Here is a 24,374-nt window from a genome sequence, read left to right on the forward strand (position 1 = left end):
TCACTCCACCAGAGAGATTCTGGCATTGATTCCTTGTGGTTAAAACAATGATATCTTTATTCGGATTACATTACAAATTTTGTGTGTACAAAAAGTTGGGCTCTTGTTCAGTCAATTAGTCTGATGTCTGTAAATCTGCACCCGAGCCGAGTGCTTCAGAACCACAGCACTCGGGATGACTTCACAATGCAACTCCAGATCCTGTCATAAGATAGCGCAGGCGCAGCAGTGTTGATTTCCACGTGAAGGCCCGGGCTCAGGACACGGATCTTCCGGAGACGACAAGTCACCCTTACATTGAAATCCATAAACGCTGCAAGTGTTAACTAATCTCCCACACACCAGGTCTGCAGCTTTCCCATCCATGACAGTCATGTTGTTCACTGTTTTCTCTCTCAGTGACATGTCTCCATCATCGTCATCATCTATAAGCACAAACTCTCTCAGGTAAACCATTGCCACCTCATGGAGAGTGTGATTCTCTCCTTGACCCTCCAAGGTGTGCCCGTCAACAAAGTTCAGAGTGGAGGTCTCTGTAAAGGTCTCAGGTGGGTCTGTGGAATTGTCTTCTGGACCTGAATAGGCCGGTGTGCTGGAATTCACAGTCCACATGGAGATCTGTTGAGAGCCGGCATCCCTCATACAGAATTTTTGCTCGGATGTATTGTCCCCGTTTGTGATCTGCTGCCTAGTGGCGGCAGAGCCATTGTCTTCAGCGTGGCCATTTTCATATTGCATTTTAAAAGCCACTTTCTGGTCGTCATGGTACACTTGCACAATGCTGCGCCCTGTTGGCGAATAGACGGGATTGCTGGGAGACGCACCTTTCCCGAGTGTCTTCATGTAATTTTTGAGCGACTTTAGGCTGCAAAAAGTCAGAAAATGAGTCAAATTAATGATAGCAATCAAAAAAAAAAAGGAACAGGTGATTTTTTTTTCATTTGTGTAAATATTTGTAGCTTTCCAACATGTGCAACTGAGATAAAAATAGTGTCAAACATCCTTTCACTATTCAATGTGCCGATACAGCTTAAAATAATTAAAATATCTGTACATGAAAAAGTTTGAGGTGGTAAGTAATATATTTTTAAAACAAGATTTAACCATTGTTGGGGCAAACAGATCTTAATAGGATGCAGTGCTGTTCTACCCTGACGCAAAGTCCAGAACATAATCATGTTTTAAAAGGATAACTCTTAAGTACAATAAAAACAATACAATAATAATAAGCGGCGCCTCAGAAGGGATCAGGCTTTTTCTGTTGCCAGTCCTTCCCTCTGAAATGACCTCCCCTTGGATGTTAGGCGAGCCCCCCCACTATCCATTTTTTAAAACTCGTTAGATTTTTTTTAGTCTTTGGCATTTGTGTTTCAACTGTTTTCACTGTCATTGTGGTTGTCCCATTGACAATAATGGAGACAGTTGTTCCAGCCATAAAACACACATTTGTTTGCGGCTTACGTTTAACAAAAAACCATTCCATTGAGTATGCAAAAAACATAGCATTCGGTGACGTAGCACCACACACTGACCTTCTTTCACTTGACTGATTCATAACCATGACAGAATCAGGACTCTATGAATAAATAATAACAACCATGTACACGTTAAAGCCTGCCCATTTCTACCTTGTGGTTGGAGCTGAGCAACAATGGCGACAATAGCAAAAAGATAAAAAGAATTTCAATGCACTTGATGGAACACATCATCAGTTTGAATTCACCAAGTCTGGTTTTGTTTTAGGGATGAATGCATGAAGCTTTGCTTGCACCAAGGAATGAAATTTTCATTTTGCAGTAGTAATATATCTAGCAAAGTATATTTGAAATAATCAGCATCTTGATCTTGTGTAGCACAGCAAAAAGCTCTTACAAAATCCTCTTATTCAGCAAAATCTATTCCAACTTGGACAAAATCATTCATGAAGCAGCATTAGAACATGACTTCAATACAATTGCCATACGCAATGCAATTTAAGAAACACAACAACAGATCAGATTTCAAATATTGGAAAGTTTTAAAATCAATTCAGAAAATGATGATCTTTTGAAATCTTAGGGGGTTTTTTTCAATGCAAAATACATCTGTGAATAGCAACGTAATATAAATCTTGCTTTCCCTCAACTCTGTCCTTAAAAACTTTCCAGTCGTATTTGTAGCCTCTTTTCAAAAAAAATAAATCACAAATTTAAAAATAAGAAACTCACCTGGTTCAGCAGGGTGCAGCTCTTGCAGTGCAAATAATGAACATCACTTTCTGGTCTGGGCAACAGAGATCGTCTGTACCCGCCCTCATTTGATCCAACATCACTTAGCATGGCTCCCTCACTGTCATAACAGGATGCTCCAATGGTTGACGGATGATCAGTCGCAATGCAAATAAAGGACAACTAGTGAAGAAGAAATATTGTTGGATAAAATAACAGTGAATATTGATATATCAAATAATTAACCACATTTACAAGGAGTCCATAACTATAGGAGCACTTTTTCTTAAGGGGTTACGTAATCTGTTGGTATTTTCCAAGTTGATGGAAGTGACTCCTATCTCTGTTGGATCCAGCGATGGTGACGACAAAAATTGTAGCCGTTTATGATTCAACCCTTTCTTTCAAATCTGGCAGAGAATTGCCTGTTGTTAGAAGGCACAGCTCTAATCTGTCACTGCCCCGCCCGAGTTAATCTTTCCTTCATCTGGTTTCTGTATTGTAAGACAACACAATATTTGCGATACATTCTAGTAAATAATAATTTCAAGAAATGTTGGAACAATGCAGGGAAGCATGATAATCCATTTATTTCTGTTCTACCGAGTGAAGGTGTTTCACTAAATTATAAAGGACGACAGTCTCTTACATAGTACATGAAAAATTCAAGCAGCATTATGAGATCAAATATTGAAATGCCTCCCATCTGACATGGAATGAGACCTACAGTGGAGAAGTAGGCTGCAGTTTATGGTCAAATGTAAAAATATTTTGGGGGGAAAAAATGGGACAGACACTGCCAATGAATATTATAATTATGCTCATAGGTTCTTACAGGTTAGGTTCGGACCTTTTTGGAAAATCTATCGGCTATGGTGAAAACAGTTGTTTTACTTTCATGATGCATCACACACTAAGGTAGGAGAGAAGAAAAGTCCCAACATATATTTGGGGATATGACTATTTCCTGTTTCAGTCAGGTCCTGGATATCATTCCCGTTAAGTGAATCTTGCTGCCTCCGTGTTGTTGCATTTGGAAGCTGAGGTCTTGGGTAGATGACTGACATCTCCTGAATGAAAGGGTCACTTTGCTTGGTGCCAACAAACGATCCTCAAAGTGGGCCATGATGTTCAGTGGAGATGTGATGACTCCAAACACTGGTGATGCAGAAAAAAAAAAAAGCAAAGAAACAAATTCAAACCTATAAATGCTACAAAGACATTCTAACTTTGAACTCAACCGCTAACTCAGTTGATGTTAAGTTACCATTGTGCTTCTCTATTTCAGCCAAGCAGACAGACAACATCCACAGACTTGAGATGGTCCGCAACTTGAAGCCAAACAGACTGGTTGGTAGATAGAAGAACCAATAGTCCAAGAAGGACCAGGCACACAGTGGACTAGCACTTAAGGGAACTCTGAGATCCACTTGTTTGACATGCGGGAACACAGCTTCATCCATTTGAGCGGCCATTGCAACTGCACACAAAAAGATTCCACTCAGGTTGCTGTGATTAATGTTCACCATGTACCTGAGTCAAAAGAGAATTTACATAAAGGTGTTTTTACACAAAAATACTTTTACACTATAAAAACAAGAATGTGTCTGTTGAGGATCATCACAACTAACTGTAGGATAATTAATTCCTGATGTAAATGGATGCAAAATTATTTCAGCTAAATTTTCATTAAAAATAGGGACATTAGAAAATTCATCTACACAGTTTTTTAACAGCCATCCATGCATCTTTAATATCTGCTATATCAGGGCATCTCTTACCAACTTTCTGGATTTTGGGGTGGCTAGGAACAGAACCCTATACAGAGCTATCTGTATACAGTACTATGATGAATTTATGGAGCAGAAAGTGGACCATACTGGGCCATCGCCAGCCAATCACAGGGTGAGTGTCAAGAGCTTATTAAGTGGGAGCCAATCCCTGTTGGCTTTGGGAGAGATGCGGCGGTAGACCCTGGATTGATCGTCAAGCCAATTGCATTTACTTTGATGCCTATACAGGATGGGTCATTTAGAGTCTTGACCCTTATTTTGTAATGTGCGAGGAAGTAGTCAGAGAAGAAAGACGTTCATAACCCAAACCACAGAACTACAAGGAAACTAAGCCACTAGTTTACCATGCTGCTTCAGGGAAGTTTCCAACGTTGAAAATTTTGAACGTGAAAACAAGACATCTACTAAAAACAGTGATGCTCACTCTCATTTTTGGCTTGTTGGTACTTGTTCTTGGACATCAGTGTTAAGATGCTCCCCCACACAAGACTCTCGGAACGGGAAGTGGCAGACAGCAAGACATCTACTTCCACACCGACATCCAAAGTTCTGTACACGAGAACTTGAACTTGCAACGTAAAGGGACCTTTCTTCAACTCATCAACTGGCTGATGAATTTTAATGCTCTGGCGCACACAAACCAGACCTGGAAAAGTCATTCAGACAAATTACATTGGTCAAATATTAAACATGCAAAAGAAAACACATAATAAAAGAGCTTTGGAATGTCTTACTCATAGATATCAGAGCTACAACCTCGGGAGAAGCATTCAAGAAACGATTCAAAACACATTTCTCTACTGATGCCCGCAATTAACCTACGCTGGCTGATTTGGATGCAGTTTGTGCTCTTTCTCGTTTTTTTTGTCAATTTTAGAATTGACACACGAATTTGATGCACAATTTGTCTTCGCTGGGTACATAAAATTATGCGGCGGGCCGTATTTGGCCCCTGGGGCCAACCTGTGCCTAACATTATCAGCAACTCAGCCGCACCCTAATATGGATAAAAATGATGGGGTTTTGCCACTTGATTGATGTATTAATATTATATGTATTAAAATTACAGATGTGTTTTATTACTAATATTAATCACAATAACATTGTTTATAGTAGTTACAATAGATGTATAAGAAAATTTAAAAAATAAGCAAATATTTGCAACACGTGTAAATATTCTGTAGGAGTTCATCGGGGAATAATAAACTTACCAACTGGGCTCAGCCGGAAGTTGTGATCAGTAATAGCCATGAGCAAAAGTGTGCGGCACAGAACCTCAGGGAAGCACAGAGGAATGTCTCTGTATTCGCTATCTGGATAATCCCAACCATAACCTGTAGCACCGCAATACCTCCTCAGAAGCGCTATGTCCATTCTGAAAAACACTCAACAGTCTCATGCTACACGGAACCATTGCGAACAGACAGTATAGTATACTATAGTTTATACTGAGTATCCGATCTTACCTGCAGTTGTAGACGGCGTAAAATACGTTACATCCCTTCTTCCGGCATGGCTTGTACAAGCACCCCTTTCTCCAAATAAGAGCTTTGGTCACATATTTCAGAAACAGGTAGGAAAGTTTTGGAAGTCTCTCCCAACAGAGTGTATTTGTTTTCAGTAATTTATGAGAACAGTAGATATGCACATAGACGAAATAAATGCAAGGTACAGATAGCGAGGCCAAAATATATTTCTGAAGGCTTCTCATCATTTTGTTTTTTGTTTTTTTACATTCAACTTAAATACAAAACCTCAGTCCTGTTTGTAAGACACAGGAAGAAGTTGGGGTTGGGTGGCTGAAGTACGGACGGCAACCACAATAGGACAAAAAGAGAACTAAAAGGCAAAATGAAATTCAGGATGGCGTCACATAAATTCTTTATTATGAAGCACGTCTACAAGAATATAAAGGATTTCATATTTAATTTACATTGATCAAACCAAACCTTTTAGGCAATTGTGTTCATCTTAGAGTGAAATTCACTACAGAACAGTGTTAAACCACTGCAGAAAAGGCATGGCATACTTACATAATTTTCGATCATTGTCACCCTAACGACATTAAATGTTCTGTTACGTTCACAGCTTCCTGAGGTTGTGAAATTGGAGGTAAATGGGGTTTGTCCATTGGTTTTCTTCATCCAAACAGCAGCAACAAAACGATACACACTGAATTCACTGCAATCAAAGGCACTGCGATGGCAAGAAAACTATGTGTCAATAGACTTGTGTTGATATGCACCGTTGAACAGGTTTTCCTGGCAAAATGTGTTTGGGGCTCACCTCTCATGACGGTACGCACAGAGCGAATCAGAGTCATCATCTGAACTTTGATGCCTGGTTCATCACCAAATCCTCCAACGCCCTGGTCCACGCCCCATCCAACTACACACAACAAATAGGTTTCTTTTCGAGTTCAACCTTTTATTCCAACACAAACACATTAGGTATAATACCACCATCAACTACAAGCCGACAAAAAAAAAAAATAATCATATAAGACATCCGCACAACACATGGTAACAACAATCTTGCACCTGACATTCATTCAAGCGCAAACATTCACTTAACGATTGTATGAATCTAAATTCAAAGGAGATTGAATCGAGGAGAAAAACTAAAATTTACATTAAACGTTTTAATAGTGAACGTTTCTTACTATCCCTTCACTGAAAAGGTTATGTCAACCTGGGTCAAGCAGCATTACTTTTCCCCGTTAGCAAGGTAGCTAACATTAACCGTATCAACGACAAAACAATAACATTTCCTTATACTGTAGGCGATGTCGTAACCATCACTTACTTCTACTCAAAAAACGTTCTTCGTGCAGTACTGCTACGGCATTCACACAGAGAATTGCTGCTTGGATCAGTGAGTACAGAGTAAACGCCATGTTCCCTCAATGAACAGTTAGCAAGAGCAATTTACGTCTGACGTTAGCTATGGCGGCCTGGGACGGAAAAACTAAGTTTCGTTGGCGTTAAATTGTCCATGTTACAAATTATATACGTGTTAATACAACGAGGGAAAACAAGCTGAATAGTCTACAACACAAATTGTTTATCAAAATAACTAGGGGAATAAATATTTTGACTGTTAATGTATAGAGATGTTTAAGTGGGTCCCACTAAAAATGCGATTAAAAAAAAATCCTGAAAATTATTGTTCAAATTTGTTCGACCACAGAAAACCCAACCTAAAAGTAAAGACGTCAAGTAAAAAACATGACTCATGAGAATAAAAATCTTTATTATTAGTGTTTTATTAAGTCTGCATAATATGCCCCACACTTGTGAAGCTTATGATCAAGGGGGCGTGGGGAGGGGAGCTGTAAGAATACCGCCCTCTACTGGTAAAATTGCGACATCTACTGTAATGACTGATTTACAAAGAGAACTGTTAAATACACACACACGTTCTGCTATTGTGCATCTGTACGCATGGTCCACTTTTTTTTTTTTTAAATTATTATCATTCAATGTTTTACCAGGTAAGCCAATTGAGAACATTTTTTCATCAGTTTCTGTAAGGTACGGTTTCACATTCATATGTTGGCGGCCAAAGACAAAATGATGTAACACTGGTCCCTCCTAAAACATGGTTAATTTCCCCAAATCCAAATGTCCCCAGGTACACTTCAAGTACAATCGCTAGTGCCTCAAGGTGAACACATTTACATTAAGAAGGAAGGGCACATGTCAAACTTGCACCAGCAACATACTTATGGACAATAAAGGAAGAGCAGATAAGTATTGTTTGACTATATTTTATAGACAGAACAAATACAATACACTTAACACCAACAGTCCCAGTGAGGGGGCACATTAGCACTTTTCTTTGGGAAGAAAGAAAAGCAATCTCCCATGTTTTGAGAACACTTTGAAAGCTAGCTGACAGTAAATCTTGATGAAGCACAAAAAGGCTAATATCGTGGTCGTTGTAAAGAGATGAAGGAAGGGCCATTGCAAAGTAGCAAATACTTTTTTCCACTGAAGCAAGGAGTCACAGATGGAAGGAAATTAATGTCAGCTGAACCTTTCAGGGCAAAAAAAAGGAATGATCCTCGGCCCCCAGGTTAGTTTTGCTGGCAGCTGTGTTTTTGAAAATATCACTCTATGACAGAACATTTTACATAGATTCATATATAAAAATACATGAGAATACAAAGAAGTAGCAAAACAATTGGGATATAGGCTAAAACCAATGATGAATACTCATTGATAACTTCAATTGATCCTGATGTGACGATTAAATGCCTCTTGGAAAGTGAGACAAAAGAAGCTCTTGCTAATAGCTGATATTCTCTGGTCCCTGCCAAGTGCAACCCTCAAAGCCTCATTTGTAAACCAGGCTGGATGTTGGGATGCGAGTGAACTTCACCATGGACAAATACTGCCATATAATGACAAAGAAATTAACAAACACACTGAACTTTCAGTTTGTTTAGGGTTTGGGATTTTTAAACCAACATTCCTATTTGTCAGTTAAGTAGTATGTCTTATAACGACACAAGAGTTTAAAAAAAGAAGAGGGGGGGGGGGGGGGGGGGGTAGGGATTCAAGTCTAGCATACAGTGAGGTTGATTTCATTGGGGGTTTTTTGTTTTAAAAAAAGGTTCCACTCCATGGCTACCTTCAATAAGCTCCCTGAACCCTGATAAAACACGGGCAATATTTCTTTGAGAAATGATAACATATGCTCAGAACAATACTTGAGAGAAGGTCCAGAGCAAATATCTTCACACACAAGCCATGGAGAGAAAAATATTCTAACATTTTTGGTATTTCGCCTACTTCCTGGACAAGAATACTTGAACAATGTATTTGTACCTCAAATAGATGTAATACACGATTTGGGAAGAAGCAGTTGAACAAGGTGCATGAAAGATGACTAACAAAGTGCCAAATTCTTTACTGAAGTCTGTCTTGTTTCTAGGGGGGAGTGTGTGTGCATGTCGTATTGAGCTCTGTGGAGAAGGGGAACAAATACTATGCAATGGACACAAATTGTTTTGCTGGGATTTCTAAAATGAGATTCAATGGAAATTTGATCTTTGTAACCATTTTCTTTCAAGGAGTGAGGCGTTTCATCCTTGTTTTAAGACATACTGGAGCAGCGTGCAGATGGGGAACCCATCTGGGTCAAGACCTTGTCTAGCCACTGTAGAGGACCATTCAAATGTAACTCGATCCAGCACGGAGTGCTGGTAACCGTCTGCCTTCTGTGAAACAAACAAATAAAAAGAATGAATCAAACTATCGTGTGGATACTTGGGTTCAAACTAGAAATACTGCATCAGTGTGGAAAACAAAGTGACTCTGGTTCCTGATTAATTTGAAAGTAAAATATAGATGACCACATTGTGTCGACAAACAGTTTGAATTCTCTCAATGTGCTCCTTTCAACAGCTTCTTATGATCGACACGTAAAGTGATAGGATCACCTGTACTCTGCTCCCCAGCCTTTGACGAAGCTCATACGGATGGTGCACATCCGAGTGAGTTGGTACACGGCTTCAAAGCCCTGGTTCACAGACTGGGCTAGCAGAGCTGCAAATTCTTGATTGTTAAAGATTTTTAAATTACAACCTGAGTGGGGGTAAAGAAGAGGTACAGAGGAAAGGTAAATGGACAAGTGTTTGCGACATGGGAAAACAAAAACTTGTCTTTTGTGATTGATGACAAGAAACTAACTTATTAAGCAAGACTTGATTTACTAACGGTACATTTGTGAGAAAATTGAGATTTTCTTTTCAGTTCCGCAATATGCATCTATCAAATCAATTACATTGTAATAGAATTAATGTGTTCCAGTGACCTTCCAAATCCATGGAAATATTTGGGGGTGTTTCGATTACAAACGAAATCTCTGTGCTGTTTACAAATTGAATGAGAATTGCAGAAGCTCTAAGAAGATACAACGGTGCGCATTGAACTGCAAGTTTCGTCGAATGTCTTGCATTTTGACTAACATGGAAACTAAAGCACTGGCTAAAAACGTTGCAAAGGATAATAGGACAGATAGCTTTGGCATGTTACCTGGCGGAATTTTACACACTGTTGCTGGATGCCATCCATACCGCTGATTGCAGTTTGGACTCTGGACAAAGATGGCACTATCACTCAGACACTCAGCAAACACTTCTCCACCAATGTAGTAGAGTCTAACACCTCTTCCTGTATATCACACAACAAAAACACAATTCTCATAGAATAACAAAATTGTGATCCAAGTTTGTAAAACTGTTTTTCAAACAAGGTCACATTATCCTCTGGAAGATATTTGATTCTTACCTATATGCCTTCGCGTCATCTCTACAGTGGCATTTCTGTTGACGTTAGACAGCAGACCTAAGCAAAATCGCTCAGAGTTGGATGGATCTGTAAATCCATCGACAGTCAACGAGGGCTGTGAGGCATGGAAGGTCTCCCCAACACGTTGGTTTAGCTCATAGTAGGCTATTGAGCACCAAAAAGCCGGTTCTGAGTAAGTCACCGGTTGCAGGTCTATAGAGAAAGATTCAGATGATGTATTGTGTATGATTTGATAACCTCAGTTACAATGAATTGCTGTCTTACCCATACTGTGATTGACAGGTGACAGAGTGCTGGGAGACATCTCTGCTGGAGAACCTGGCAAAAGCACATCAAATTTAAAGATTGGTTTCACAAAAGCAACAAGTGGCAGACAAGTAGAAAGATATAGGTGATGAAAAAGATGAGAATAGAGTCAAAAAAATCACAGCGAACTGGAAAAAGAATAAAGCAACTAATGCACAATGACAATCAAAAGATTCAGGTCAATGAGCTCCTATTTGGGCCACAAAACTTTCATAATTATTTTTTGCTTCAACCAGGATCTGTTTTAATATCTACCATCCAAATAGGGTGAAATAGATCAAGGAATTATTTTGAAAAAAGTTTTGGAGTCATATCAAAACGTTCTTTTGTTTTTTTTTTCTTAATGGAAATGCCAGGGGGACACGGACCTCAATTTTCTTGTGGGGAACCCATATTGGAAGTATACCAGCATTTTTTGAAGATTTCATCTGTATGTTTACAAAAAATGTGCCCCATTTTCCCAATGCATTTCAATAGGGGGCAATTACTCAACAAATTAAAAAAAATTATAATAATAAATTGCAATGCAAATCTGTATTGTCTGTCTGTATTGTTATATGTGTATTAAGTCATTTTTTTTTTTTTTTATATCGGCATAAAATGTTAAGGGACACGTGACGAAATGTTTGGAAAAATATTGCTGTTGACCTGTGTTATTCAGGGACTTTTTCTATTCATGGACCAGAACATATTTAAAATGATTTTTTTCTCCTCCAATATATTTGGTCAGAAAATGTGGCCCCCTAGTAGCGAAAAACAAAACAAACAAACAAACAAACAAACAAACCAAACAAACGATTCTGTGGTACCTGTATCCATGCTTTGATTGATCTGTTGATCACTGGCCTCTCCATCCTCACTGATGTAACCAGGCGGAGGCGTTTCTGTTCAATTGAGGGCATGGCAGAACAAATAAATGGTATCTAGCGTGACCCGGACCAGGAATGCACTTTTATTCATTCACAAATTCATTTATTTATTCATTTACTGACTTCCTTCAAGTAATACGACAGTAAGCATACCTGGTATGTAGTTATTTGGAGGATCAATTCCTGCTGGAAAGTTGGTGTTCTCGGGTATGGAATGAGTGTAGTCATCCAGAGGGGGCAACTCTGTCAGAATTTCAGAGTGTCTTGGCACAAGAACTGGAGGCAGAACTGTGGGGAAATAGTCAAGTCCCGTAGAGTTCATTTAGTCTCAACTTAAAGCATCATCAAATTTGGCTTACATCTTAACACATTAGTGAAAAAACACACCATCACTTGGCTCACACATTGTAAGCCTCACTCGGTGCTTCTGCCCCACTGTTTGAGAAGGACTAACATTAAATTGGATCCAACTGTCTTTCATCATGTCACAAGGCATGTATAGGTTTAACATAACTTTGTATTTATTGGAAATAAACTCAGAGGACACGCCTCTTCTGACTCTGCATGAGCCCCCCAAAAAATATTCTGTGCTGGAGCTGTCCAAAAACATAGTTTTAGGTGCTGTGTTTGATTTGACCACACTTTGATTTTCAAAGTTGAAGTTTATACGTTTTGAATTTCACAAATAGTACCTTTTTGGGGAAAAGAAACTTGGTAAGAAATTTGGTAGCCCGACTTTTTACCAACAACCCTAACCCTCTGAAAAAAAGCATGTCTCACTCCCCCTGAAATTTAAAAAAATATTTGTGAAATATTTGTCTGTCATTAGAGTGGGAGGAGAAAGCAGGCCCAACCAGGGAGAATTTAAAGATTGAATGAACAAGTTGTTTTATGCAAGTTTGAAGGGTTACTAATGAAATCCATCTTACCTGGGGTCTCGACCCTCTGATAATGGTAGGGGTTGATGCAGACCTCATCCTTCTTGAGATGAAAGGCATACTCACAGGCCTCGATAGCACGCAGTTCATGGTGGCTGTGGAGATCTGGCCACCGCCACAAACGGCAATAGATAACATGGGGAAGCCCCTTCCTGTGGGACCCCTGTAAGTGGCCATCAAGGGATCTTAACAGATGGCAGAGGGATGACAAAGGAACAAGATGGAAACAAGAGAGGACAGGAAATTAATCACTGTGTTGTGATTATAATGAAATCATTTGTTGTAATAATTATCACATGACAATGTCGGTCATTGAGTGATGAGAATGTTCACCTTGTTTGGTCCGAATAGCTGTAAAGGCCTGATGTGTCCCACTGCTCTATCGTATTTGGTGAACTCAGTCCCCATATTTCTGAGCAATTGCTGGCCAAAAAAAAAAAAAAAACAGAAAAGTGTCGATGACTTTTTAAAATTGTTTTAAATCTATTCATTTTAGCTTTATTTATCCGAGTCAGGCAATCAACAACAATTTTTCATTTGCATTTACAACTTTGATGACAGACGGCAAATTAACACAAATGAAAAACGTCGCACATAAATTCATCCACACTAAGGCAGCCACTGTACTTCTGCAAAGACAACAGTGAGTGAGGTCTCGAACAATTCTCAGGCGATAACTGAGGTGTTATCTCGAGACATACAAACATCTGAAATGGTTTTTGCTAGCCTATCAGTGTTCCCACTGAACACCTGTCTGGTCATCAAGGTTGCAAGTTGACACAAGGAACAGCTGTAAACAAAAGTTTTACATTTCTTTACATATTCTTGAATGATGACATCATACCTGGGGATGGTGACACACTTAGTGTTGCAGTTCTGCGTGGTTATAGCTTTCTCCAACTCATCCAACTGTCCTGTCTTCTTAAGCTTCTTCACTAAACTCTTTACAGCCTTTTCGCACCATTTCTCCTCCTGGCCATTCTGTTCTCCGCCACCCGCTCCACCGGGTCCGTTGGTTGACTTCTTCCAGCCCAAAAGCCTCTTCACCACAGGAGGAGTAAATGGCAAGATGGAGGACATCTTGGCTGGACAACCCAGGAGTCTCCAGAGGACACAGTAAACAAGATGAAGGTCCCTATTGCTACTGTTTGGGCCCCTGCTCAGTGGAGCCCCCCTCAAAGGCCAAAATGTCACGAGAAGCCAGGTCTATCTGGATAGAGGACACAAAAAGTCGTATACTATTGTTAACGTAAAAGATACATTTACAGAAAGCTTGTTGATAAGCTTACGTTAAGTTAACCTTACGTTAAGTTTGGGAGACGACTGTGTTAGCTTGCGGAGTGTGCTTCCGTCACGCTCCCTACTCAATTTAACACATTATTATCATCATGTACCCTGCAGGTGAGCGTTTAGAAAATAACTAAAAACGTTAACGAGTTTTAACGACCGCTTCCAGTGCTAACACCGAATATAGGCCGACCGCTAGCTACCTGGTGTGTGTGTGTGGGGGGGACCTGTTTGACTCCAAGCACAACATTGAACTCACCGTTTGCACCAACTTTTAAAATGTTAAATACTGTACTCGAACAACCTTTGGTGCAAGAAAAAAAAGAACAATAACCGTAGACTCGACAAAGCCGTTAGTCAACCAGTTTGTGTAGCGATTGGCATCTGGCTAGGTGAGCTAATGTTAGCATAACTGTAGGCTAGCTGCCAGCTTGTTATCAAAAACCCTTTTGTTGTCATCCGCGAAAACAACAGTCCAGTATTCTCCTTGTAGTACCTAAAGTCAATTTGTGAGCAACTTTATCATTGAAACGCACTTGTGTAATATAAAATATCGTTTTAACGGCAAAATAATAAAGTTTTAATTCAGACCAGTCAATAATTGTTTGGGACTTTTGCTGGAGTACAGAAGCGGTCCCGAAATGGATTAGCATCAAAAACGAACTATTGCAAACTAGGCTTTTGGATCCTACTGGCTAGCAGAGCTACAGCCCCCACACTAAACATCAACCCTTTAAAGTCGAGTTAACAGCTAAAACATTGCAGCACTCACCGATCGTGAAACTCCAACGACCCGCAGTAGTAGTGAAACGACAGACGCTCCAATAAACAATTCTCTGCAATGCAATGGCTAGGGAATATGATACCGCTCGTGAATTTGACAAAGCTTGACGGCTTTCCTCAAATTGCTACCAGTGCTACTGGTGCGAGTTAGCCATGTTAGGTAGACCGGAAGAAGAAACCAGATTTGATTGGTAGACAAAAAAAAAAAAAAAAAAAAAAACACTTTTAACCCACTGAGTTGCGCGATTGGACGATTGCAGTATGACATCCCCCTTTAAAAATATCTAGAATGGATCAAAAACAAAACTATCGAATGAGTCATTTGGAGATATGATAATTCAAGCAGATTCAGAGCAGTTGTCAACAGAAAATATTAACTCTTTTAAATCAGTTTCGCATTAAATAGAGACAAACCACTTATGTGTAATGTTATTTACGACTTGCTTGGGACATTTTGTTATTGTCCTGTTTTCTTTTTGTCCTTTTCCTTTTTTCTTTCATATTTTATTGATATATTTTCCTGTTTTTAAGATCGAAATAAATTTGGATTGAATGTGTATGTCGGACAGATTTATGTATATCAGTGGTTCTTAATCTGGGTTCGATCGAACCCTCGGGGTTCGGTGAGTCGGTCTCAGGGGTTACACTAAAAAGGGGTTTGGTGAATGCGCATATGAAACTGCTGGGGTTCAGTACCTCCAACAAGGTACACTGATGTATATGTTGATAAAGTAGATCGAACTTGATCGTATCTCAAGTGAATATTTCTCACAATCAAATGCTCGATGATCCATTAGCTCCACCTATCACTCACGTGGTCAATTAGGATGCATTGAACCCACCTGAAGGATTATAAAACGCTTCTGTGTTGTGATCAGCGCTGTCTGGTCCACTTTCTTTTAAATGTTGTGATGGCCGTATATTTGTATCTTTTTGCAGCTTTGTTGCAGTTAACAGCTCCTCTGCAAGGTGAGATGTTTATGTTGCGCATATATTCAAAAGCTTTACATTTGTTTTAATTACCCACATTTTTTAATCCAAATATACTTTATGGTCGGATTTAAACTTGGAAGAAAGTCTAACAGTTTGGATATTTTAAATTGTTCTCCTGTTGGATGTTTCAGCTGAAAGCAGTCCTTTAAAGTGCAGCCGAGGCTCCATGCAATGCAAGGATGGTTCTCTGTGTGTGCTCTATAGTCATGTATGCGATGGGGAGCCTGACTGCCAAGATGAATCTGATGAAGAGAATTGCGAAATAGCTTGTAACGATGGTAAATTCAACATTTTCCTCACTTTATTTCAAGCTTTCTCCTTTTATTAGAAGGATGATGTGTTCCAAAGTACAATGAAAATGTTTTCTGTACTGATTTTATTTTTATTTTTTTAGACACAAATAAGAATGAACAGTTGAACAATTGTGTATTGACCGGTGTTGTGGATATTTCCTGTGTTCAATTTCAGACCAATTTCAGTGTGCCCATGGAAAGAAGTGCATTGACAAAAATGAAGTGTGTGACGATGTACTCCAGTGTCAGGACGGGTCGGATGAATTGCATTGTTCAAAACGAGACGGCTGTGTTCACATGTGTGACAATAACAATCGCTGCTTACCCGCACCCTTGCTATGTGATGCAGAAAAGGACTGTTTAGATGGGACAGATGAGAAAAATTGTGGTAAGGTTTTAACTAAAAAAAAAATGTCTGGAATAATTTCCGTATCACATTCTTGACTGTGACTCGGCCACACTGAAGCCAAATGTTTATCCGTGTCATAATTTAGAGGGTGTGAATGAAGGGACCAGTTCAACCACCACACAGCCGGTCAAGTTTGTATCTGAATCGATCAAGTGCTCTTTGGGTTCCAAACCCTGTAAAGACAACAGCGATTGTGTCCTCTTCAACCATGTCTGTGATGGAGAAGATGACTGCAATGATGGCTCAGATGAAGAGGGATGCTTATCCACTTGTGAACAGGGTAATGCTGTGTCTTTTCTCTTTGTACCGTTTCAGATATAATTTTGATAAATGTGAGGCCTTCTGCATCTGTAAGCACATTTTTCTTTGCAATTGACACTGGAGCAGTGCTTTTTAAATTGCAAAGTGCTGCACTGAAATTGCATCAACAAAAGTTCAAGGCAGCAGATGCCTTGGAGCCTTTGAACAAGCTAAAGTATGGGAAATGTTTTTTTTTTTTAAACTCAATGAGCCACTGAATTGAGATTGGTTTTTTGATAAAGGAATTCCAGCCTTCTGACTATACCAGGATTAATGTGAAAAGTTTTTTTTTTTTTTTTTAAATCAGTGGTAGGAGCTGGCCTGATGCTGTGACGTTTGTCAAGACCAGGTAGTGGTTTGAGAAACTTGATTGCCTAACCTGTCTAAATTATACTGCAAACGAAATAGTAGTATAGAGTGACTTTTAGCACACTGCAAGTAATCGAGACTGTGACCCCTTTTGCCAGAACCGTGCACTTTATTAAATCAAGGGATGTTTAATAATTTGCTTTCTCCTCAACAGACCAGTTTCAGTGTGCCCATGGTAAAAAGTGCATTGAAAAGAATCAAGTGTGCGATGGTGTACCTCAGTGTCAGGACCGCTCTGACGAACAGAAATGTGCCAAATACGTGGAGGGCTGCTCTCATCACTGTGATGGCGGGAGCCGCTGCATACCTGAAAGTTTCCTTTGTGATGGGGAGCGTGACTGTTTTGATGGCACTGATGAGACTGACTGTGGTATGTTGGAGAAAAAAAAAACAAAAAACAGCACACCGCTACCCTTGGTGAAACGTTACCCTTGAAACCTCGTTTCTTTGAACTGCTTTTTGTAGTTAAGGACTGCAGCGAGTTTAGATGCAGCAGTGGTCAGTGTGTATCAGCTACACTGCATTGTGACGGCCACCCAGACTGTTGGGATCGCTCGGATGAAGAAAGATGCGTCAGAGCACCAGTCTGCAAAACCAAGCGTCATTGCCCTCAGAGCAAAGAGTGCCTGGTTCAGGAGTGGCTCTGCGATGGAGAACAGGACTGCAAAGACGGCACAGATGAAAAGGTCTCGTATGCATATGTGGTGATACAACTTGTCAAACCAACTCCACTTGCTTCATTTTTCTCTTGCAGGATTGTCCCGACATGGGTCCCCTGAGCTGTGGTGATTATCAATGGTCATGCAAATCAAAGACTGTGTGTATACCTGTGACCTGGAGGTGTGACGGCACAAAAGATTGTCCTGATGGAAGTGATGAAACAGAGTGTGAGTAGTAACTCAAAGATAAAATACATTTTCTGGCATTTGCCTTTTACCAGGAGCAATCTGAACACTCAACAGTATTCACTTTGAATTCCAATTGGAGGAAATGGCTGGTGTGAAATCTAAATGTTTTTTGGAAAGCCTGCAAATTTGAAACTTCTGTTTGTGCATATTAGGCGGGTTGGTTGCATGTCTTCCTCACCTGTTCCAATGTGGCAGTCTGGAGTGTGTGGATCACTCCCTGGTGTGCAATGGAATCAAAAATTGTGCAGATGGTTCAGATGAGGATGGGAGCTGTCAGATAAACTGTGCCGAAGCAGATGTCAGTCGCTGCTCCCAGGGTTGTCTCCGCACACCACAGGGTCCGGTAAGAAACACTAAAGGCTTCTCAAAGTTTCCTCAGTTCTAGTCTCGGAAGTAAACTATTCCCCCCCCCCCCCCCCCCTCTGTGCAGAAATGTCACTGTGCATTAGGCTACACACTCCTTGAAGATAAAATGACGTGTGCTGATGTTGATGAGTGCAAAGACCGCCGCTCAGATGTGTGCAGTCATCTGTGTATAAACACCCCGGGCTCCTACAAGTGTGACTGTCACGGAGGCTACATGATGGACGCCGACGGACACACCTGCAAAGTCAAGGGTAAACTAAGATGTTTAGTATTTCCAGTAAGGGAATGTGCACGCATTTTGATTAGTCTGCCTTCAAACATTGCCTTGCCGTTTGAAACGTTTATTTTTATTCAATCAAAGCTTTAAGTCATTTGTCTTTGTCAGTTGTTCGTTGTTGCCATTTTGTCAATAAATATGGAATCCTGTCCATTGAGTAAAATCAATGGGTTTGATATTTTGCTACTACTCCATGCTAATCACCCAATTAATTCACACTTGGGAGTATATTTCAAGTAATTTCATGATCTAATGCTAAAGTAATTTTGACACATTAAGACATTACGCTTGTTTGTTCAATAACTGAAGGATTGTCCTGCAGGAGAACCCTTTCTGTTGTCGTCAGTCCAAACGGATATCTTCATGTATGGCTTGCGCAGTGGCAGCTTGGATGTCTTGTCCTCCTCTGCCAAGAAGGCAATTTTATCTTTAGACTACGACTGGCACGAAAGGGTGGTGTTTTGGGTCAGCCTCGACACGGATAGTATCAGATGGTCCTCTCTGGAGCAAAAGACCACAGGGACGCTAATACGAGGTACAGAAGATCTTCAAGGATAAGAAAATGACGTAGCTGACATAGCTACTGATGCGACCACACCCTCTTTAACAGGAGTGCAAGCAGATTCTTTAGCTCTGGACTGGCTTGGGAGAAACCTGTACTGGATCGATGGTGAGAATAGTCAAATTGTTGCCATTAAGATGTCTGCAGGCGGTTCGTCATACAGCGTTATCCTGGTCGAAGACCTGGATCAGCCGCATTCTCTTGCACTATTACCAGAAAAGGGGTATTTGATTCTTTCAATGACTCTATTTTTCATCAAACCCAAGATGTTAACTTTTTTTTTTTTTTTTTTTTTTTCTTAAAACCGCAGGCTGATGTTCTGGACTGAAATTGGCAGCGTGGTCAAGATTGAAAGGGCTGGAATGGATGGCTCAGAGAGGCGAGCAGTGGTTAACTCCAGTTTAGGTTGGCCAGGTGGTGTGGCGCTAGATGCTCTTGCTGAAAGAGTCTACTGGACAGATAAGAAGCTAGAGGTAATCGGGTCTGCAACGCTTGATGGAGATGACATTTGGGTAAGATTTTTGCAGGAAAACACTCCAGATTATCTTAACATCTAATGTGTCATCGTCATACTCAAACCCACATCCCAATACATTTTAAAATTTCAGATCCTACAGATGAAAGAAACAGCCAATCCTTTTGCCTTGGCCGTGTTCAACGATATGCTCTACTGGTCTGATTCCAAGAGACGAGTGGTACAGGCAGCCCATAAAATTACTGGCAAAAATGTTCGTGTTTTCTTGAAGAGACCAAGACAACCATTTGGTATAAAGGCAAGTCAATTATTATCAAATCAGAGCTTGCTATTTTTTTCACACTAATCAATTTTGACCATTCTGCATAGATTGAAATGAAATTTTAACAGGTGATGAGCAACCTTTCTAAATGTGGGGTTGCTTTTTTTCTTTTTTCCTCGCTACCCCCAAATTTCTGATTTTTAGATTATTCACCCCATATTACAACAAAGAAGAAATAATCCTTGCAAGATAGACTGTTCGCACTTGTGTGTTTTGGCCCCTGGGCTCAAAGCTGTATGCAAGTGTCCCTCCAATCTTATACTTGCCGAAGATGGTCTGACTTGCACCAACTTGATTGACACGGCCTTCCTGTTGCTGTTATCTCCCTCGACTGTCACCAAGGTTTGTGTGGTTTTCCTTCTGTTTGTCGCGCCCACTTAAAGTTTAATACCACAAAGATTTTTCACTGCGTTGCTATGGTGTAATCAATTTTGTGTTTAACAGATTCACCTGCAGACCCGACACACTTCGCAGGAGCTTAAAGGCTGGCCTGAACATACAGCTATGCAGGTACCAAGTGTCAATGGAGCGGCAATAATGGACTACAGCCTCCATAACAACACCCTCCTTTTGGCTGATGATGGGACAACCTCCCTCAGCGCCTTCAAACTTGAAGACTTGAATTTGGCCTTTGAAGGTCAACCTCTTAAGCTTCGTAATGACACAATTACCGCTATGGCTTTGGACTGGGTAACCTTCAATATCTATTGGAGCAGCAGCAAGCAACCCCGCTTGCATGTCAGCTCCAGCAGTGGAGTATATACTACTGTGTTGATAAAGGACGGGATCGGCGAGGTGCAGTCCATTGCCCTTAACCCACCGAGGGGCAGGGTGTGTTTCACCAATCAGGTTCTGCAAGATGCTAGCCCAGTAGCTACTGTAGAGTGCGCCAACATGGATGGTGCTGAGAGAAGAGTAGTGTGGAAGAATGGTGTCCAACCAAACTCTTTGGTCTTCTCCACTGATGGTGCAAGTATTCTCTGGGCTGACACAAGTAAGACTTGGCTTTATTTAAGGGAGGGGGGGGTTGTTCACGCTGAGATCCTGGATTTGTTAGTCGTTTTAACCTAATCTACGATGTAATCCAAAACATTTTTATTTTGAAGGTCTACATGTGATTGGGTCTGTTCAACTAGATGGGTCCGGTTACAAAGAATTAAAGGTAGCTGATGGCTTGGCTGCTGTTGCTCTCAGTGAAGACACGCTAATCTGGATGACTGTCAGTGGTAATGACTATTCCATATCCCCTGAATTTCATTAGTACCTCAAAACAAACTATGTAAATGTTTACAACTGCACCTTTCACTCCTCCAACAGATAAAATCAGGCTCTGGTACAATGATGACCAGCAGCAGAACAAGTTGTGGTTTGAGGTTGACACAGAAGTTATTGGCATGAAGGCTTTTAGCAAATCTAGTGAGACTGGTATGTAAAGGTTGCAACAATGGCGGTCGTACCTGGCATAACCTTTAAAGTTGTCCTACCTGTGACAGGCTCTAACCAGTGTGAAGTAAAGAATGGCAACTGCCAGCACCTGTGTCTGGCCACCCCAAACGGTCGAACATGCAAGTGCACTCATGACTACATTAGTGTGAACGCTACCCACTGTTCTCCCGAGCAGCGCTGTCCAGCCGGAAGCAAGTCTTGTCTCGATCAACTTTCCTGCCAATTGGAGGAAAAGTTTTGTGATGGACATGTAGACTGCTCTGACCATTCGGATGAGAACTGTAAGTCGTAGTTTTGAAACATTTATGATCAACTTAAGTGTTCATTTGGTGATGATGAATGATGCAACAGTGTGTTAAATGTGTTTCCTGCAGGTGTCGACTTAAAACCCAAATCTGGAGTCAATGTTCCCGCGGCCACCCAATCAACAACCTCCTGGACTGCGACATCACCTCAGCTTGTCTCTGGTTTTGGCACGACCACAAATGGCAGCAAACCGCTTTTAAATTTGAACGATCAAACGTGTAGCCAGATACGCTGCAGTGGAAAGGGACGCTGTGTTGAGATCGGTAAAGAAACAACTTGTGTGTGTTCAATGGGCTACAGTGGTGATTCCTGTCAGAACAGAGACCTGCCAGTTCCCATTGTCTTTGGAGTAGCTGGCCTCTGTGCAGTGGTGATCATTGCTGTGATTGCCGTCATGATAAAGTGGAGGAAGAGTACCCGCTCCAGGTGGTTTTTTTTTTTTGTTTTTTTGTTTTGTTTTTTGTTTTTGTTTCCCCACCACTCTCAAACATGATTGTGAATGTATGAGTCTGTGGCCCTTTGACATGTGTATCGTCTGTATGCTATACTTCAGGGGGGCCAATCCAGAAGCGGCAAAGGAAACTATGACTGACCTAGATGGCAAAACTGCAGTGACTCTGACAGAGACTTCAGTATCAGACCAAGAAAAAAAAGAGGTATCTCTATTGAAATGTAAACCAACGTCATAGTTTGTGCTGACTTGCATCATCTCCTCCCTCGCCTCCAGGAACCTGGGAATTAATGTGGTCTTCAAAGAATTTTAAATAAAGCTTGCATCTTCCAGTTATTCCTGTTGTCTGACTACAGTGTTTTACCCGTTGTGATTGTCAGGTCATCGTATGGGTCATGATAAAACTTTATCAGAATGGTTCTTGCAAAAATAAGTTAGAGTGCGCACCACTCTAACAATATATTTTACAATCGAAGGGTGTGTGTGTGTGTGGGGGGGGGGGATGACAAAAAAATCTGGCCAAGGATATTTTTAGCTACTTGACTCTGTTGCATCTGACGGCGAGGCAATGAACCATCTCAAGGTCTTTAATATTAAATTCGAATTTAGGTTGAAATTATGCATTGTTCAACATTTTAGAATGTCTGTGCACATCCTATGTAATAAGATGTCGACTGGTTAATACCAGTAGTCTAAACGCAATTATGTTTTAACTGTTCATACTACGTTGTTGCATGACTACTACTAGTTGTGTACTCAACAAACATGGAATCATAACTGTTATTCTTGTGAGACTGCTGTCAAACCTCCTTGGAACCCTGCATCTCCTCTGTAGGTTTGTCATATTCTAACTACAAAGCAGGATGTGAGCATTGATCCGTGGATGTTTTTATTTTAAATCAACAAAATGGAAGGAACACAAATATTCTGCGGTGGGTTTTTTTCCCCCAAGTGAAGTTTTTTTTTTGTCAACTTAAGCTTTATCAGCCTCATTCTTCTCATTTAACACCAGAAAGTTAGAAAAAAAACAATACAACCTAGAAAATAGTCTTTGTACAAAACGAACCAGCATACCCTGCTTGTTATTCATTTGTTATTAACTTTTAAGGTTTCATAAATAACCTCAAAACTTGGGTCGGTTCCTATGTGGCCCAATTAGGGTTATTTTTGAGCCAACTGTTTTTTGAGTGCTGATTTGACAAAAGTAAGGAATACATCTATTAGAGAAGTAAAACATGAATTGAAGTCTGAAAAATAAATTCTCATGGTAAATACAGTAAAAGATGAAAAAAAGTCTGAAAAATAAGTACAGTAAAAGATGAAAAGAAATCTGGGATATAAATTCTCAAGGAAAGTGCAGTTTCCTGAATAATCTATGTATTAAGTAACGTAATGGATTATTTATTCCTTGTGTGTCTGCATGTGTGCATTCTTTTTTTTTTTTTTTTTACCACACTGAGCAGCTGAAGGGTTTCTCCTGTTTTCTTGAGTGGATGTGCCGAATTATCTTGCTCGTGTATCTTTTGACAAAAGAGAACAAGTGAAGGGTATCTCCACTGTGTGCCCTCCCATGAGTGCAATCAAACTGTCCTTGGAAGTCCCACTTTTACTGCAAATTGCGTAAATGAAAGGTTTTTCCCCACTGTGCTTCCTCATGTCTGACCATAAATAATTTTTAAGTGAGGCTTTTGCCACATTCAGAGCAACTGAACATTTTTTTTCCAGTGTGCCTCCACGTGTGAGCATTCAAATGCTGATTCAAGGTCCAACTTTTCCCGCAAATTGTACAAGGGTAGTGTTTTTCTTCTGTCTTGTTGCATGTACTGTTTTTGAGCATGCAAAAAGCATGTACTGTTTTTGAGCGAAGCCTTTGCCACAAACAGACAAGGTGAAAGGTTTATCTCCTGTGCGTTTCCACATGTTGGGCTTCAAACTCTTTTTGTAAGAAAAACATTCACTGCAAATGGAGGAGGAGGACGATGATGATGATACCTGCAAGATACCATTGACTGGTGTTCCTGTGAAGAGTTTAGATGAGGGTCAACACGAGTTGAGCAAAGGGGCGGAGCCTCCAAGCTGCAGCCCAAGTCAAGCAAGACGTTTTTTTTTTTTCCTTGCGCTTGTGTTGTGATTCAGCCCTGCTCTCTGCACCAGAAAAAGCTAACCAATCAAAAAGGGGCCTGACACGCCATATCTGAAGCGAAGACAATTACAGGGAGAAATAGAAATGATTTCAACTCTCCTCCATAAGTCAGGCTAATTATTTTCATTTTGTAGTGAAATTAAATGAACCAATCTGTGTAGAAATGCTGAATGACAAAATATGAAAGCATGTGGAATGCCATGGAATCATTAAATAAAATAATTGAACAATGTGGAATCATGTGGAGAAGTATT

The 24,374-nt window shown here is 40.4% G+C and overlaps 4 protein-coding genes across 5 annotated transcripts; 1 reads left to right on the forward strand and 3 right to left on the reverse strand.

Annotated features, from left to right (window-relative positions):
• Positions 1-2,219: 2,219 nt before the first annotated feature.
• On the reverse strand, positions 2,220-5,851 carry LOC147057747 (uncharacterized). Its single transcript, XM_085909750.1, has 5 exons — positions 5,467-5,851; positions 5,212-5,375; positions 4,425-4,646; positions 3,475-3,687; positions 2,220-3,365 (listed from the first exon to the last, which is right to left on the reverse strand). Exons 1-5 carry the CDS (start codon positions 5,712-5,714, stop codon positions 3,184-3,186), a joined length of 1,029 nt encoding a protein of 342 aa, XP_085765876.1. The 5' UTR covers positions 5,715-5,851; the 3' UTR covers positions 2,220-3,183.
• A 13-nt stretch (positions 5,852-5,864) lies between these two features.
• Positions 5,865-6,970, reverse strand: LOC147057748 (immediate early response 3-interacting protein 1). The gene is made up of 3 exons (XM_085909759.1): positions 6,806-6,970; positions 6,287-6,388; positions 5,865-6,196 (listed from the first exon to the last, which is right to left on the reverse strand). The coding sequence occupies exons 1-3, from the start codon at positions 6,894-6,896 to the stop codon at positions 6,141-6,143; spliced, it is 249 nt and encodes an 82-aa protein (XP_085765885.1). The 5' UTR covers positions 6,897-6,970; the 3' UTR covers positions 5,865-6,140.
• Positions 6,971-7,749: 779 nt separating this feature from the next.
• Positions 7,750-14,683, reverse strand: LOC147057749 (SMAD family member 2). 2 transcript variants are annotated; one of them, XM_085909741.1, is made up of 11 exons: positions 14,490-14,683; positions 13,275-13,636; positions 12,764-12,853; positions 12,422-12,615; positions 11,646-11,780; positions 11,433-11,507; positions 10,582-10,635; positions 10,297-10,509; positions 10,042-10,179; positions 9,447-9,591; positions 7,750-9,224 (listed from the first exon to the last, which is right to left on the reverse strand). In XM_085909741.1, the coding sequence occupies exons 2-11, from the start codon at positions 13,508-13,510 to the stop codon at positions 9,101-9,103; spliced, it is 1,404 nt and encodes a 467-aa protein (XP_085765867.1). In that variant the 5' UTR covers positions 13,511-13,636; positions 14,490-14,683; the 3' UTR covers positions 7,750-9,100. The 2 variants fall into 2 exon arrangements, with proteins under 2 accessions (XP_085765867.1, XP_085765866.1); XM_085909740.1 differs by having other exon boundaries at positions 13,275-13,640.
• A 618-nt stretch (positions 14,684-15,301) lies between these two features.
• Positions 15,302-22,313, forward strand: lrp13a (low-density lipoprotein receptor related-protein 13 a). The gene is made up of 21 exons (XM_085909703.1): positions 15,302-15,469; positions 15,625-15,771; positions 15,962-16,174; positions 16,281-16,475; positions 17,019-17,234; positions 17,330-17,550; positions 17,619-17,751; positions 17,925-18,115; positions 18,203-18,389; positions 18,738-18,950; positions 19,026-19,200; positions 19,288-19,489; positions 19,586-19,750; positions 19,919-20,116; positions 20,219-20,768; positions 20,881-21,000; positions 21,092-21,199; positions 21,268-21,501; positions 21,595-21,952; positions 22,080-22,182; positions 22,254-22,313. Exons 1-21 carry the CDS (start codon positions 15,412-15,414, stop codon positions 22,266-22,268), a joined length of 4,002 nt encoding a protein of 1,333 aa, XP_085765829.1. The 5' UTR covers positions 15,302-15,411; the 3' UTR covers positions 22,269-22,313.
• Positions 22,314-24,374: the final 2,061 nt, after the last annotated feature.

This window comes from Syngnathus leptorhynchus, chromosome 4 (genome assembly GCF_054491065.1).
Source record: "Syngnathus leptorhynchus isolate UIUO chromosome 4, UIUO_Slep, whole genome shotgun sequence".
Lineage (NCBI taxonomy): Eukaryota > Metazoa > Chordata > Actinopteri > Syngnathiformes > Syngnathidae > Syngnathus > Syngnathus leptorhynchus.